Source organism: Calidris pugnax, unplaced genomic scaffold (assembly GCF_001431845.1).
Source record: "Calidris pugnax isolate Ruff unplaced genomic scaffold, ASM143184v1 scaffold32, whole genome shotgun sequence".
Taxonomy (NCBI): domain Eukaryota; kingdom Metazoa; phylum Chordata; class Aves; order Charadriiformes; family Scolopacidae; genus Calidris; species Calidris pugnax.
Window position 1 is genome coordinate 5,596,488 of NW_015090783.1, and position 13,520 is coordinate 5,610,007.

A 13,520-nucleotide genomic window follows, 5' to 3' on the forward strand; every position below is an offset into this window, starting at 1 on the left:
CATAAGCGTTTGTTACTTGATCCAGTAGGATTGTAAGGAATAGTGATGTATCCTACCTGAAGGTGTAATAAAGTGTACATTTTTATAATGCCGCCTTGCCCTGCCTTCTCTACTGCTGCATGGGAGGCCGTGCTGGCCACGGCCTGTGGGAATGCTGTCCCATGGAGAGGGAACTGTCATGGGATCAGAACGGTTTGGGTTGGAAGGGACCTTAAAGATCATGGAGTTCCAACCCTGGAACAGGTCCTGGGCAGGGACACCTCCCACCAGACCAGGTTGCTCCAAGCCCCGTCCAGCCTGGCCTTGAACCCCTCCAGGGATGGGGCAGCCACAGCTTCTCTGGGCAACCTGGGCCAGGGTCTCCTTAGCCCTCCTTCTGTCACTACATGCCCTTGTAAAAAGTCCCCATGTTTCCTGTAGCCCCCTTTAGGGACTGGAAGGGGCTTTAAGGTCTCCCTGGAGCCTTCTTTTCTCCAGGCTGAACACCCCCAACTCTCTCCAGATACTGGAAGGCCGCTAGGCCGCCATGTCTGCCTGGAGGTGAACGCCCCCTGGCCTCCTCTGGACTCGCTCAAATGGGTCCATGTGCTTCTGCTGTTGGTGGCCCCAACAGCATCGTCATGGCCTCCTCTAGACCTGCTCCAACAGGTCCATGTGCTTCTGCTGTTGGTGGCCCCAGAGCTGGAGGCAGCCCTGAAGGGGGGGTCTCACCAGCGGAGAGCAGAGGGGGCAGAATCCCCTCCCCGGCCCTGCTGGCCACGCTGCTGGGGATGTGGCCCAGGGTGCGGGTGGCTTTCTGGGCTGTGAGCGCACATTGTGGGCTCATGTTGGGCTTCTCCACCCGTTCTCCGCTCAGCCTTCTCCTCACACGCTGGGGTGTTCGGGTTGGGGGAGCGGTCTCCCGGCCCCGCCTTGGGGGCGGAGCGGCCGCCGCTCCTCCTCCTCCTCTTCCTTCTTCTCCTCCTCCTCTTCTTCCCCCGCCCTCCTGCCGGCAGCATGGCGCGGGCCGCCGCGCTCGCCTCCTGCCTGGAGGCCGTGCTGGGGAGCCGCGGCAACGCCAACCGCGTCTTCGAGATCCTGGAGCTGCTGGCGGTGAGGGCCGGGCCGGGCCGGGGGGCCGGGGCTGGCGGCGGCGGGGCTGAGGGGCCGCGGCCTCCCCTCAGAGACACGCTGTTCCCCAGGGCCAGGAGGAGGAGGAGGAGATCCTCTGCGCCGCCAGGACCTGCAGCCGGCTCTTCGGGGCGCTGCTGGAGCGCGGGGAGCTGTTCGTCGGCCGCCTGCCCGCCGAGGAGGCCTCTCTGGCCGGTGAGTGGGGAGCGGGGGCCGGCTGCGGCCGCGTCCCGGGAGAGGCAGGGCCCTGGGGTGGGGGGGGGCGGCTCCCCGGGGCTCCTACCGGCCCCTCCGGGCTTTCACGGCTTCCCCGTGTTTCCTCCTCCAGAGAACTACAGCGCTGAGGAGAAGTACAAGATCTGGATGAGGCACCGCTACAAGGAGTGCGTGGATTGCCTGGCGGAGCTGATGGGCCACCATGCCTTCCAGGTGAAGGTAGGTCCTGAGACTCTGTTGGGACACGGGTTCTCCTGGGGGTCAATTAGAACCAATTATCACTCTGATATTTCAGTATGGGAGGGCAGGCAGTGCTGTCAGACCTTGCTGGTCCTCTGGCTCACCTCAGCTCACCAGCCTGGCAGTAAACAGCACGCAGCTTTCTCCGTGAAGAACTTAGTTTGTTCTCCCTCCTTTGGGTCTGACCCCCAGTGTCCTTGTTGATGTGGGATTTTTTCTGTTGTTCTTCTATCAAAAGGAATTGTCGCTCTGCACCCTCATGAAGTTTGTTGAGTTAGAGGCACGATACCCATTGATCAAAGTAGAGTGGAAAGGGACTTTAACTTTTCCCTGTGAACTTCTCAAGGTAAGCTGCAGAACTGAAAAGTTCCTCCCATCATTACCTGATGGCACACATGTGTGCTTACCTTCTCCAGGACTAAAATTTCAAGCCAGGAGGTTTTCAGTGGGAAGGGAGGGGGGTGTCCTAGAGAGAGCACCGAGATCTAGAGCTTCTGTCCCTGGTGAGGTTCAAGCTGCATTCCTGAGTGTTTATGAGGTACTGGTTTTGGGTGTTTTTTTGGAGTCCCCGGCCTCATTTTGCAAGGATTGGGAGATGAGATGGAAGGCACTGCCCCTGGATCAGCCACCATCTCATATCTAAATAACATTGCTTTTGATAGAAGAGGCCCATCTCAGATGCCAGGAGGGCCTGTCAGAATGGCTTGTGAATGTTGCTGTAGGGCAAGGAGCACACAGCCGTGCTAGCTCCCCCTCAGAAAGATGAGGGGTGCCCTCAGCCACCACAGCTCGCTATCTGCTCCGGTTCTGTAAGAGACTGACTTCTTGCTTTCCTTTCCAAACCTTTTGTTAGGTAGTTGTTGATGGCTTACTGCCCTTAAATGAGGACGCTTCGCTCCTGATCTCCCGCTTTCAAGAATATATGGAGTATGATGACATCCGGTACTTTGTCATCAAGGCGGTCACTGAGAGTATTGGACAAGTCATGCAGAAGACAAAAGAGGTAACAAATTGTTGCTGTTGAGATGGGTCTGGATAAACTGCTCTGAAACGTGTATCTCGTGCGTGAAGCGGATAGGAGCAGCGGTGTATGGCAAGACTTTGGAATCAAGAGAAATTAATGTCCCACTTGAAGGCGTTGATTTTTTAAATTATTTTTTCTTGCTCACAATGTATGTCAGTTATGCCAAGAACGTCTTCAGTCTGAAAATGGAAATACTTAAGACATATGTTGATGTTCTTCCAAATCCTTCTGCTCTGGGCTCTAGCTTCTGTTTTACCCAAATCTCTGCAGCTTAGATGGCACACACAGAACATTTATTTCTATTCTGTCTCTGATGCAGAGAAGAAGAGTCTGTTTTCTTTAATTTAATCCACCAATTTTGTTAAATCAGAATTAGCTCAGGGATGGGTTTTGTGTTAAGCAAAAGAGTAATACTCCAGGGCAAGGCAGCAATAGAGAATATACCAGTATGTACTTTAGCCATCAGCATTTTTCCTTTCCTTTTTATTTCCTAAACATGTTCAGTGCTTGGGAAATAGGGCAGTATTGAAGTCCAGCATCTTCCTGTCTGTTGTGGAAATTGCTTCATGTTTGATTACATGCTTTTTTTTTTCCTTCAGAGGCCACTGCCATTTTACCAGCAGAATGTATTTTCCCTCATTTCGCCCATTAACATGCCGAACAAAGAGTCAGACATGGTCAAATTTATGGTGAAGCAAGGTTAGTAAGCTCCACGTGATAAACTGTACGAAAGGGAAAATCAGGTTTAAATTTTTATTGTATGAAGACTGTGTTATCGTTTGCTAATGAAAAACGTCTGCTTTGTGATCACAGTGATTATAAACAGTATTACGAAATCCACATTCCTCAGTCTATGATGGGGTCTGTTGTGGCCTTGTATCAAGACAAGGACTTCAGCCCGCATTTTTAGGGTACCAAAGGACTAAGTAAAAAAGGGTCATCTTAATTCCTTAAACATACAATGTGAAGTTCAACATCTGTTTTTCCTTTCCTCTTAGATAACTGGGAGGAATTGAAAGTGTCGAAGCTGCAGGTAACTTTTCATTTGCTTCTTCAGACTTGAAATTTTATTTATGGAGCTCTGTCTACGCCAGTGTGTTTAACTCCCTTGTTTGCAATTCTCTTTGATTTTATTTACTTAAAACAGAGCTTTGTCTACACCAGTGTGTTTAACTCCCTTGTTTGCAATTCTCTTTTCAGGCACACAGGCAGGCGTTTGAAAAAATGTGGCTCAGTTTTTTGAAGCACAAGGTGAGTGTTGTTGCTACTGCCACTCTGTACCACTCTTCAGTTGCTAATCCTTGGAAGCCGTGGCTGCCTTTGCATGGAGCTTTGCTAGGACCCCACTGTGCTTTCAGTGTCGGATGCGACTGTCTTATCGTTTGCTAATGAAAAATGTCTGCTTTGTGATCACAGTGATTCTAAACAGTATTACAAAATCCACATTCCTCAGTCTATGATGGGGTCTGTTGTGGCCTTGTATCAAGACAAGGACTTCAGCCCGCATTTTTAGGGTACCAAAGGACTAAGTAAAACGTGGCCTTGTATCAAGACCCCACATTTTTAGGGTACCAAAGGACTAAGTAAAAAAGGGTCATCTTAATTCCTTAAACATACAATGTGAAGTTCAACATCTGTTTTTCCTTTCCTCTTAGATAACTGGGAGGAATTGAAAGTGTCGAAGCTGCAGGTAACTTTTCATTTGCTTCTTCAGACTTGAAATTTTATTTATGGAGCTCTGTCTACGCCAGTGTGTTTAACTCCCTTGTTTGCAATTCTCTTTCCAGGCACACAAGCAGGCATTTGAAAAAATGTGGCTCAGTTTTTTGAAGCACAAGGTGAGTGTTGTTGCTACCACCACTCTGTACCACTCTTCAGTTGCTAATCCTTGGAGGCTGGGCTGCCTTTGCATGGAGCTTTGGTAGGACCCCACTGTGCTTTCAGTGTCGGATGAGAACAGCCCAGTCACCGTTTGTTGGATCGTTCTGCCAGGAAACAACCTCATATACGTTCTGGTGGTACTCCTTACTCTCAGCCTGTTTTTCCCTACCTTAAACAAGTCTGCCCGTAAGGAGCAACCTGCAGCATAACAACCTCTGCTCACAAGTTGAGGGTTCCCAAATCTTTTTGCTGATGACTTTCCACTCTGAGCTGCGATGATGCTTTTAGTTGTGAGCACCTGCTGCTTTGAATGAATGTGTCACTTGTAAACCCTCCCATTTAGGAACTGTTGCTGCAAGCCCTTCTGTATTGTCCTGGCACATTCCCTTTTGCTTGTGTGTTGCCTTTTTCAGCCGTGGGTTGCTGTTGCTCTCCAAGTTCCCCCTGCAGTGATTGTTTCACTGTATTGTTTCATCCTTCACAGCTACCCACTGGCCTGTACAAAAAAGTCCTTGTGATTCTGCATGACTCCATCCTGCCTTACATGAACGAACCCACTCTCATGATAGACTTCTTGACAGTGGCCTATGGCATAGGTGAGTGAAATCAGGCTTTTAATCCTTTGTGGTACGTACCTGCAGCAAGGTACGTATGGACTTGGAAGGTCAGCTGGATGCAGCACCATGCCCTGGATGACGAAATGGGTGTGCTTTTGGCTGGTTTAACCTGTGTCAGTGTTGTTGCTCCTTGTATGTAGGGAAAATCATATTTAAGGCTTTGGGAAGATTAGAATACTGGAGTGATTTCCTCTAAATATAAAATTCACCCAGCACTGCTGATACCTGGGCTGCATCTGGACACAGATTCCTACAGAAATGTCCTTTCTGATGAGACCTTTGCCTCCTCAGTGTGGCTTTCTTGGGGGATTAGAGCAGCATGTTTTTGTCTTAGTCCTTCAGAGTCTGTTCTTCTAAACTATGGCTTAATCTTTGTGAGAAACTTGTGAGCCTCTGGAAGGTTTTAGATTAAATTGTGTCACCTTACAGCCATCACGCTGGCTCTAATTTCAGGTACTCTTAGTTTTGTGTTCCTTCTGGGAAGGTTTTGTAATAGAAACAAGTTGTAGCTGATTTTTTTTTTTAAATTATTTTTATTGTGTTAATAACTGCCTGCTTTCTTACAGGTGGAGCAATCAGCCTTCTAGCCTTAAATGGTTTATTTATTCTGATTCATCAGCATAATTTGTAAGTAAAAAGAGCATATGGTTTAAAAGAACACGGGTTTTTGCATTTATATCTTTATGTTAAAAGGAACTGAAATGGATTCTCCACATCTTCAGGCTTTAAAATTCTTCCACGAGAAAGCCAAACTCTGCAGAAGAAGCTCAGCTCTTTGGATGCTGAGCTCTATTGATAGTCTGACCTTTTTGTCAGCTGAGCCTAAATATCCTTTCTCCAGACTCTAGTTGCTCAGCACTTGAAAGTCGATTTCTATTGATTTGATTACACAGTGAAGCCGTAGTCTTTGGTGTGCCTTTCACCTGACCCTGTACCATTTGCAGTCAATGGACCTAGCTCCACATTCCCAAAATGGCTGGGCACTGCAAGAGCTATAAATTCACCTTGCAGCTTGTTTTCAAGTGGTGGCTGTGGAGAGAAGCCTAAGCTAAACAGAACCCAGCAGTGGTCTGGGGAAGTCTATAACAAAAGACTAGTCCCATTGTACATCACTAATCAGCAATGCACAGGAACATTTAGACACAGAATAGTCCCATTGTACATCACTAATCAGCAATGGATGTTGTCTTTTTTTTTTTTAACAGGGAATATCCTGACTTTTACAAAAAGCTGTACAGTCTTCTAGACCCTTCTATCTATCACGTGAAGTACCGAGCCCGCTTTTTCCATTTGGCTGATCTGTTTTTGTCTTCATCGTAAGTAGCATCTTTACTACCTATGTTCACATATTTTCCTCTTGCTTTTCTGTTGGCCAGAGGCCGTTTTTGAACGGTCCCCCACACGTCTGGATATAATGTATTCAGTGTTCCTACTGGATTAGATTCATTTTTACTGAGAAAACCGAATCCAAGAGTATTACTGTAGCGTTGTAATTTTTTTCATGTGCTATTTTTGAATATTTGCCACACAGCCGTCTAGTTTCAGAAGGTAAAAATGCAGTTATCAGAGTTTGATCTGCAAATGATTATGGATGTATTTTGATCTGTATTCTACTTTGGCTGGAAGTGATGATTTTTTCTGTCTGTCTTTATGAATATGGAAGAACAACATTTTCAGGCTTTTTATAGATCATAAAGCTGTTGATAAATTGATGGCCTTTTGCAGATGGATAACATTGAAATATAAAGTGTTTGACAGTCTGTCTTGATGCTGTCAACTCATTGTACACAGGGAAGAAACTAGATAAGTAGCTGGTCATATAGTTGCCATCGTATGTTATAAAATAAACCAAGAGTAAAGCTTTACAGCTCAGCACTAGGCACTTACTACCCCCCCTTGTACTCATGGTGTGCTTTGGAGACAGTAAGGAGACCTGACAGATGGTGTCCTGTGGGGTGGCTTTGCTGAGCCTTGCAGGTGTAGTGAGCCCTAGGGCTGAAGGCTGAGTGGCTGCAAATTGTCATCTTTCATCTCAGCTCTTCTGACCTGAAGAAAATGCCTAGATGAACCGATTACTGGTTACCAATTTGCATTTTTACCATAAAAAAACCCACTACCCTGCACATTTACATTGCAGCAGCTTTATGTTCCCATTAACAGCTGCACTGCTTGCTTTGGTCCTTGGAAGTATTACATAAATTTAACACCACAGACCATGTATTAATTAAACCCACAAAACAACATTAGAAGAGTATAACTAAGGCTGCCTGGCCAAGCACTCAGAAGTTTATTAGAAGGACTGAATAAGGACAGCCATGTGAATGACCATGTACAAGAGCTCTGCTTGGCTGTGGCGAGCACCTGGAGCAGTGCCATGCATCTGGATTGGATCGCAGTGATTTGAGATTATTCATGCACTGAATGGAAATGGCCCCAGATTTGTTCCAGAGGGTGCACAGGTCCCTCTGTTACTGCTTGAAACCAGGATTCTTATGACTTCTCCTTACTCCATAGCCCCAAAAATCTGACGAGCGCCGCTGATCTTTAACCTGCCCTGCTGTTTGGGTTGGTGAGGCTGCTGGCTCACTTGCTAGGATTTTTACATGCTGGTTTCTTTTGTTCCCTTTCCAACAGTCACTTGCCAGCGTACCTGGTGGCAGCATTTATAAAGCGCCTCTCCCGGCTGGCCCTCACTGCTCCTCCCGAGGCTCTGCTCATGGTCATTCCCTTCATCTGTAATCTCTTTCGGAGGCACCCGGCGTGCAAAGTGCTAGTGCACAGGCCTAATGGGCCAGAAGGTGAGAGGGAAGGTGGGCAGGGGAGGTCTGGATTCCTGTGGAGGAGGAGGGGAGATCCCATCCCCAGTTCAGAGGTCTAGAAGGATCTCTCTGTCCCTTGAGTTTCAGGCTCTCCTGCGGGTTCTCTGATGGTGAAGACCCATCTGCGTTGCCCACCTCTGACCTTGGGCCTCACAGTTGGCTCCCCTGCCCCTATGATTCCCTGGTGAAGGCTGCTTTGAGCCTGGCACAGTGACCCAGGCTACTTCCAAGTGCTGAAGGACTTGGGGGGGCTGTACCAGGCACTGAGCTTGTCTTGTTCGTGCAAAAGGTTATTAGCTCTGTATCTCTATTTCCTTAGATGTGTCAGAAGATCCGTATATTATGGAGGAGGAGTCACCGTCTGAAAGCAGGGCTTTGGAGAGCTCTCTCTGGGAGATTCGGGTATGTCAGCTGAAAAGGAACATCTGTGTCTGTTATGGGCTTCTTCCACCTTTGCCTCTTCCTTGACACACGTTGGCTGTGGGCAAGTCCCACTTACAAGAACCTGCTGACATTCGTCTTGCAAATGAGATGAGTTTCTGGCTCATCTTTTATTCTGCATCCTTCTCTATCCTAGCGTAAGAAGGAAAGGATTCCACACACTGGAGAAATTGCACATGCTAATTAGTAGGTGACTTGTGAGCATGCTTCTGACCATGCAGATGAAAAGTATGCAGTTAACAGACTAAATAGCTCCAAATGTAGGAGACTTTTTATTTGCTTTGGAGGGGAGAGAAGAACTTGCTGAGCATTGATGGAAATTAATTGGGTACAGCTAGGTCATCCTGTAGAAATGGGTTTAAAAATGCTTTGAGCCTGGCACAGTGACCCAGGCTACTTCCAAGTGCTGAAGGACTTGGGGGGGCTGTACCAGGCACTGAGCTTGTCTTGTTCGTGCAAAAGGTTATTAGCTCTGTATCTCTATTTCCTTAGATGTGTCAGAAGATCCGTATATTATGGAGGAGGAGTCACCGTCTGAAAGCAGGGCTTTGGAGAGCTCTCTCTGGGAGATTCGGGTATGTCAGCTGAAAAGGAACATCTGTGTCTGGTATTGGCTTCTTCCACCCTTGCCTCTTCCTTGACACACATTGGCTGTGGGCAAGTCCCACTTACAAGAACCTGCTGACATTTGTCTTGCAAATGAGATGAGTTTCTGGCTCATCTTTTATTCTGCATCCTTTTCTATCCTAGCGTAAGAAGGAAAGGATTCCACACACTGGAGAAATTGCACATGCTAATTAGTAGGGGACTTGTGAGCATGCTTCTAACCATGCAGACGAAAAGTGTGCAGTTAACAGACTAAATAGCTCCAAATGTAGGAGACTTTTTATTTGCTTTGGAGGGGAGAGAAGAACTTGCTGAGCATTGATGGAAATTAATTGGGTACAGCTAGGTCATCCTGTAGAAATGGGTTTAAAAATGCTGGAGAAGGTGGTAAGGTTCACCTTTCACGTGAATCGTTTGTAGGATGGTATATGAAGACTGAAATTGGTTAAATTGCTCCTGATGGTTCTAAAACCTTAATGGCAGAATTATCACTTTCCATTTAAATGCTACAAGGGATTGGTGTAAGGGACTGACGCAGCAACAAGACTGTTGTGCAGGAGCTTGGATGGACGTTGGGGCTGTGGGAGGTGGCAGAATTGGGTTGTGTGCTGTAGGCACAGCCTGTGGAGGAGTCCGTCTGTCTTGAGCTGGATGTGAACAGGGTGGAAGGGACATTTGGCTGTTTGAAAGATGGCTGAAATCGGGATTTCTTGAAGCCCTGTGGTGGCACAGTACAGCAAACTTGCTTCCTCTGACAGAATGTGATGTTCACTGAAGATCTGCCCAACAAAGGGGTAGATCCCTGGGTGGGAAGCCAGATGGGTATGTCACTCTGTACTTACCAGACCATCTCCTATTTGTTTTGCTTCTGCAGACTCTACAAAACCATTATCACCCAGATGTGGCCAAGGCAGCTGCTGTCCTGAACCAGTCACTGTCTGAGATGGAGGATGACATATCAGGGCTCCTGGACCTCTCAGCTTACGAGGTACCGTTGCTGCCTTTGGGAATGATTGGAATGGGGAGAGGAGACTCGTTCTTGGGGGCTGTAGCCATGTCAACCTTGCTGCTGGGGAAGGAGCTAGGCTGACTTCTGGTTACCCAGAGCCAGGGAAAACAGGAAAATGTCAGTTAAATAATGGAGCATGAGGCAGCGGTGGTGACAGGGATGGATTTTTATATAAAAGGTTTATTGCTGGATCTTTTAAGAGGTTAGAGTGAGCAGTGGTATCAGCCAGGGTGAAGAGCTTGTACTGAGTTCTGCCAAATATCATCATATTTTTTTTTTCTTTGTAGCTTTTTGATAAAGAAGTAAAGAAAAAGGCTGCTGATGTGCCCCTGGAGTTTGAGCAAATACGAGGTTTGTTTGGAAAGAAAAATGATATTTTTGCAGAGCACTTCGCTTTGGATTGACATAATCTCTTATAAACACATCTGCACAACTGACTGATCTCAGGGACATGCCCAAAGCTCACGTGTTGTGCTGGGCAGTTCTGCCTTTGAAGTGTCTCTGTGTGATGAGAGCTGGATTGTTGAGTAAGGTGCAGCCTTCTTCAGTGACGTTTGCCACCACCCATGGATGGACTTTCCTTTGTTTCTCACGCTTGCGTTCTGCCTCCTGATACTTGGGAGGGATTTTCCCTCAGAGCAAAGTTTTCTGGACCTGTTCATTGCTGGGGTTCCAGCCCCTTTCTCCAGAGCTGCTGGTGCTGCCTGTGATCGGTGACTGCGCAGGCAAACCATTTCACTGCCACTCAATGGGACTGAGGGAAAGTGTGTTCTCTGACTAACGTTCTTATTTTTCAGATAAGTTACTTTTTGTACTGATGACCTGTCTGTAGCAGGTGACTTCAATACATAGCTGTAAACACCTGATGATACTCTAATTGTATTTTTTTATATAAATTTTTAAACTCTCATCTTCAGGGGGATGTTGAGCTTCTATGTACTCGTCTTAACACTCCCACATTTGAGGTATTGAAAGAAAGCTCAGGTTTGTCAAAAACGAGTCATAGATGGCTCTCAGTAGCTCATCTGTGAGGTGTTGCTGGTGTTCCTTCATGTACATCCGTCTCATGCTGTAAGGTTGCTTAATTCAAAATGCTCATGGGCTTTGGAAATGAGCATAATCCTGGTGACTGCTGTAGCCAGGAAGGCCAACTGATGTGCAGTGGGGGGTTTGTCTAATCCTTGATTTTTGCTTCAGAATGATAAGCAGCTTAATGTAGTTTTGCTTGCAGCCTGCAAATGTTGTAGGAGCTCTGGCCAGTGTGCATCCAGGTGCCAATGAAGTGTTAACTAGTCTACTGATACTAGGTGGTTTTGATAACTTGGATTTTTTGTATAGTTCTAGAAGTCATGCAGAAATTCCTTCTGATAGGTTTGGGGTTTCCACCCCCTGCCACCCTCCCAAGGTTTTAAGTTTGAGGTAAACTCCTTACTAAGGATGCAGATAAACTCAGGACTTCTATTGGTAATTGTTTTCAAGAACTTAATTTTATCTCTTTAGACTTTAACTCTATTTCCATGTTTTGAAATAGTATTTTGTGGAGGAAAAGAATACAGTCAAGAAAGTGGAGGCCAAGAAATCTAATTTGTGGCAGACAAGTCTGTTTAAGTCCTGTTTAAGGAAGAATACAGCTGTTTTGGAGACACCAAGTGTTACGTTTTCTTCATCCAGTTGTCTTTATGCTTTCATCAGAAGTTTTAGTCTTTATTGGTCTCTAGTGAAAAAGCAATCCTGTCGTCTCCCTGGCCAGCCTGCTTTTCTTTTTTCTTTGACTTCTGGTGTCTGTGGTGGGAAGGCAGAGGGGCTGAGATAACGTACAATTTGAGAGACCTCAGTTCCAGTTCACCCAAGCTTTGTATTTCAGCTCTAAAATGTGTCTCCCTGTATCATACGTATGTTGTATGTATGTGTTTACTAAACATTTTGAAGTGCTCTGATGCTAGTGAGGACCACATAACTACCTTTGGAAGAAGTATATAAGTTTAATATCTTTCAGATTAATTGAGTGAATATATTGAAATGAATGAATGTATATTGAATGCCTTTGCATCTTTTTGGTTTATTTAGGTTGGCCCGGTTATATCTCTCTGAAATTACTAATGGATAATGTCATTCCTGTCTTTCATAATACTGACACTTGGAGGTCTCAGGATTCTTTTTTCAATGCACAAATATTAAACCATTTGGGCACGGGGCAAGTCCAAGTCTCATGGCATTGAAAATGAGGGAGCTGGGTTGGGTTCCTGTGTCTGGAAGGAGGGTGAACAGACTCTTTCTGTCACTGTGGCATCCAGAGGGCTGTGTAAGCCACGTGCATCCATCTGCCATCTCAGGGTCTCTAGTGGGATACGCTGCAGGGGGGCAGAGGGGGTTGCTGGGCAGTGGAAAGTTGCTGCTTTCTGCCCTGTGACGTGGCCCCTGCTGCCAGGGGACAGAGACTACCCTCTCTGAGGACAAATGGTCACCAACTGGAATATGGACAATACGCTTGGGGGGGTGGGATGCTGCTGGAAATGGGGGGTTTTTCTGTTTCCCAGGAGGAAGATTGTGAAGGCACCAGCATCTTTAATGTTTCACCAGCCAAGGGTCCTAAGTACTGCACTGCAATTAACGGTGACTTGATTGGAGCAAGAAGCAATTTATTTTTTCAAGCGTGTTCCCAGCGCCCCGTGTGCTGAGCGCTGCAGCTCCTGCTGGCGCCGAGACACGGGTGAGGCTGACAAGGGCTGGTTTCACATCTCTGTGTTTCAGTGCTGAGCTGGAAATGCTGTTAGCACTTTACTGAAAGTGTGCGGGGCTGACCTGGTGTGACTTAATTATTTTGTGGGGATGGCTGGCAGTCCCAGGCACAGTCTCACTGTGCTTGGTGCAGACAAGGCAGCCTGCAGACAGCTCAGGAGCTTACAGCTCGGCCTGGCTGCACTTTAGACAAGCCTTGAAGGTCTTCCAGAGGCTTCATCCCCCATCTCTGCTGCCGCACTTGCTTAGGCAGCCTTCTTAAACCACTCTTAAGTGGAGATAGCTTTAAGCCCCTGCCTGTCCTTGGAAAAACACTCCACCTGGTCTTTCATCAAGCTTTTATCTTTAAACTTTCACACCCCCCTCCCCTCACTAGGGAGGCATCAGGAAAAAAAATCAGCGGTTATAAATATTAAAAGTTTCATCTGCACTGAGTGAACAACCCTTATCAGGCTGCACACCCGCTGCCACTGCTGCTCTACAGGTCTCCACAGACTGCAGATTATAGATGCTTTAATCATAGTGTGTATTAACTGGAAGGCCAGATTGAAGTACCAGGCAGAGAGCGCGTAAGTCACTCCTGTTATTATTTGATTTTTATCACATGTGAGGAGGAGGGGAGAGGATTGTTCTGGGGTTTGTTGTTGTTGTTGGGTTATTTCAGTGAGCATAAAAGATAGTTTTATGAAAACATTGAGACAGTCCCCCAGCCTCCCCACCCGTCACTGCCCCATTCCCCCAGCAGAGGACAGCAATAAGGTCTCTGCATCAGTGGGCTGCCCTTGGCTTATTTCCTGAGCTCATTCATTTAAAGGCCA

The 13,520-nt window shown here is 46.8% G+C and overlaps 1 protein-coding gene across 2 annotated transcripts; it reads left to right on the forward strand.

Moving 5' to 3' along the window:
* Positions 1 to 968: 968 nt before the first annotated feature.
* NOC4L (nucleolar complex associated 4 homolog) lies at positions 969 to 11,960 on the forward strand. 2 transcript variants are annotated; one of them, XM_014965473.1, is made up of 15 exons: positions 969 to 1,092; positions 1,182 to 1,305; positions 1,439 to 1,545; positions 1,805 to 1,912; positions 2,420 to 2,569; positions 3,190 to 3,289; positions 3,589 to 3,623; positions 4,378 to 4,428; positions 4,956 to 5,067; positions 5,655 to 5,715; positions 6,294 to 6,404; positions 7,723 to 7,886; positions 8,227 to 8,309; positions 9,829 to 9,942; positions 10,251 to 11,960. In XM_014965473.1, exons 1-15 carry the CDS (start codon positions 997 to 999, stop codon positions 10,365 to 10,367), a joined length of 1,533 nt encoding a protein of 510 aa, XP_014820959.1. In that variant the 5' UTR covers positions 969 to 996; the 3' UTR covers positions 10,368 to 11,960. The 2 variants fall into 2 exon arrangements, with proteins under 2 accessions (XP_014820959.1, XP_014820949.1); XM_014965463.1 differs by lacking the exons at positions 4,378 to 4,428; positions 9,829 to 9,942; positions 10,251 to 11,960 and adding an exon at positions 3,791 to 3,841 and having other exon boundaries at positions 8,227 to 8,407.
* The last annotated feature ends 1,560 nt before the right edge of the window (positions 11,961 to 13,520 follow it).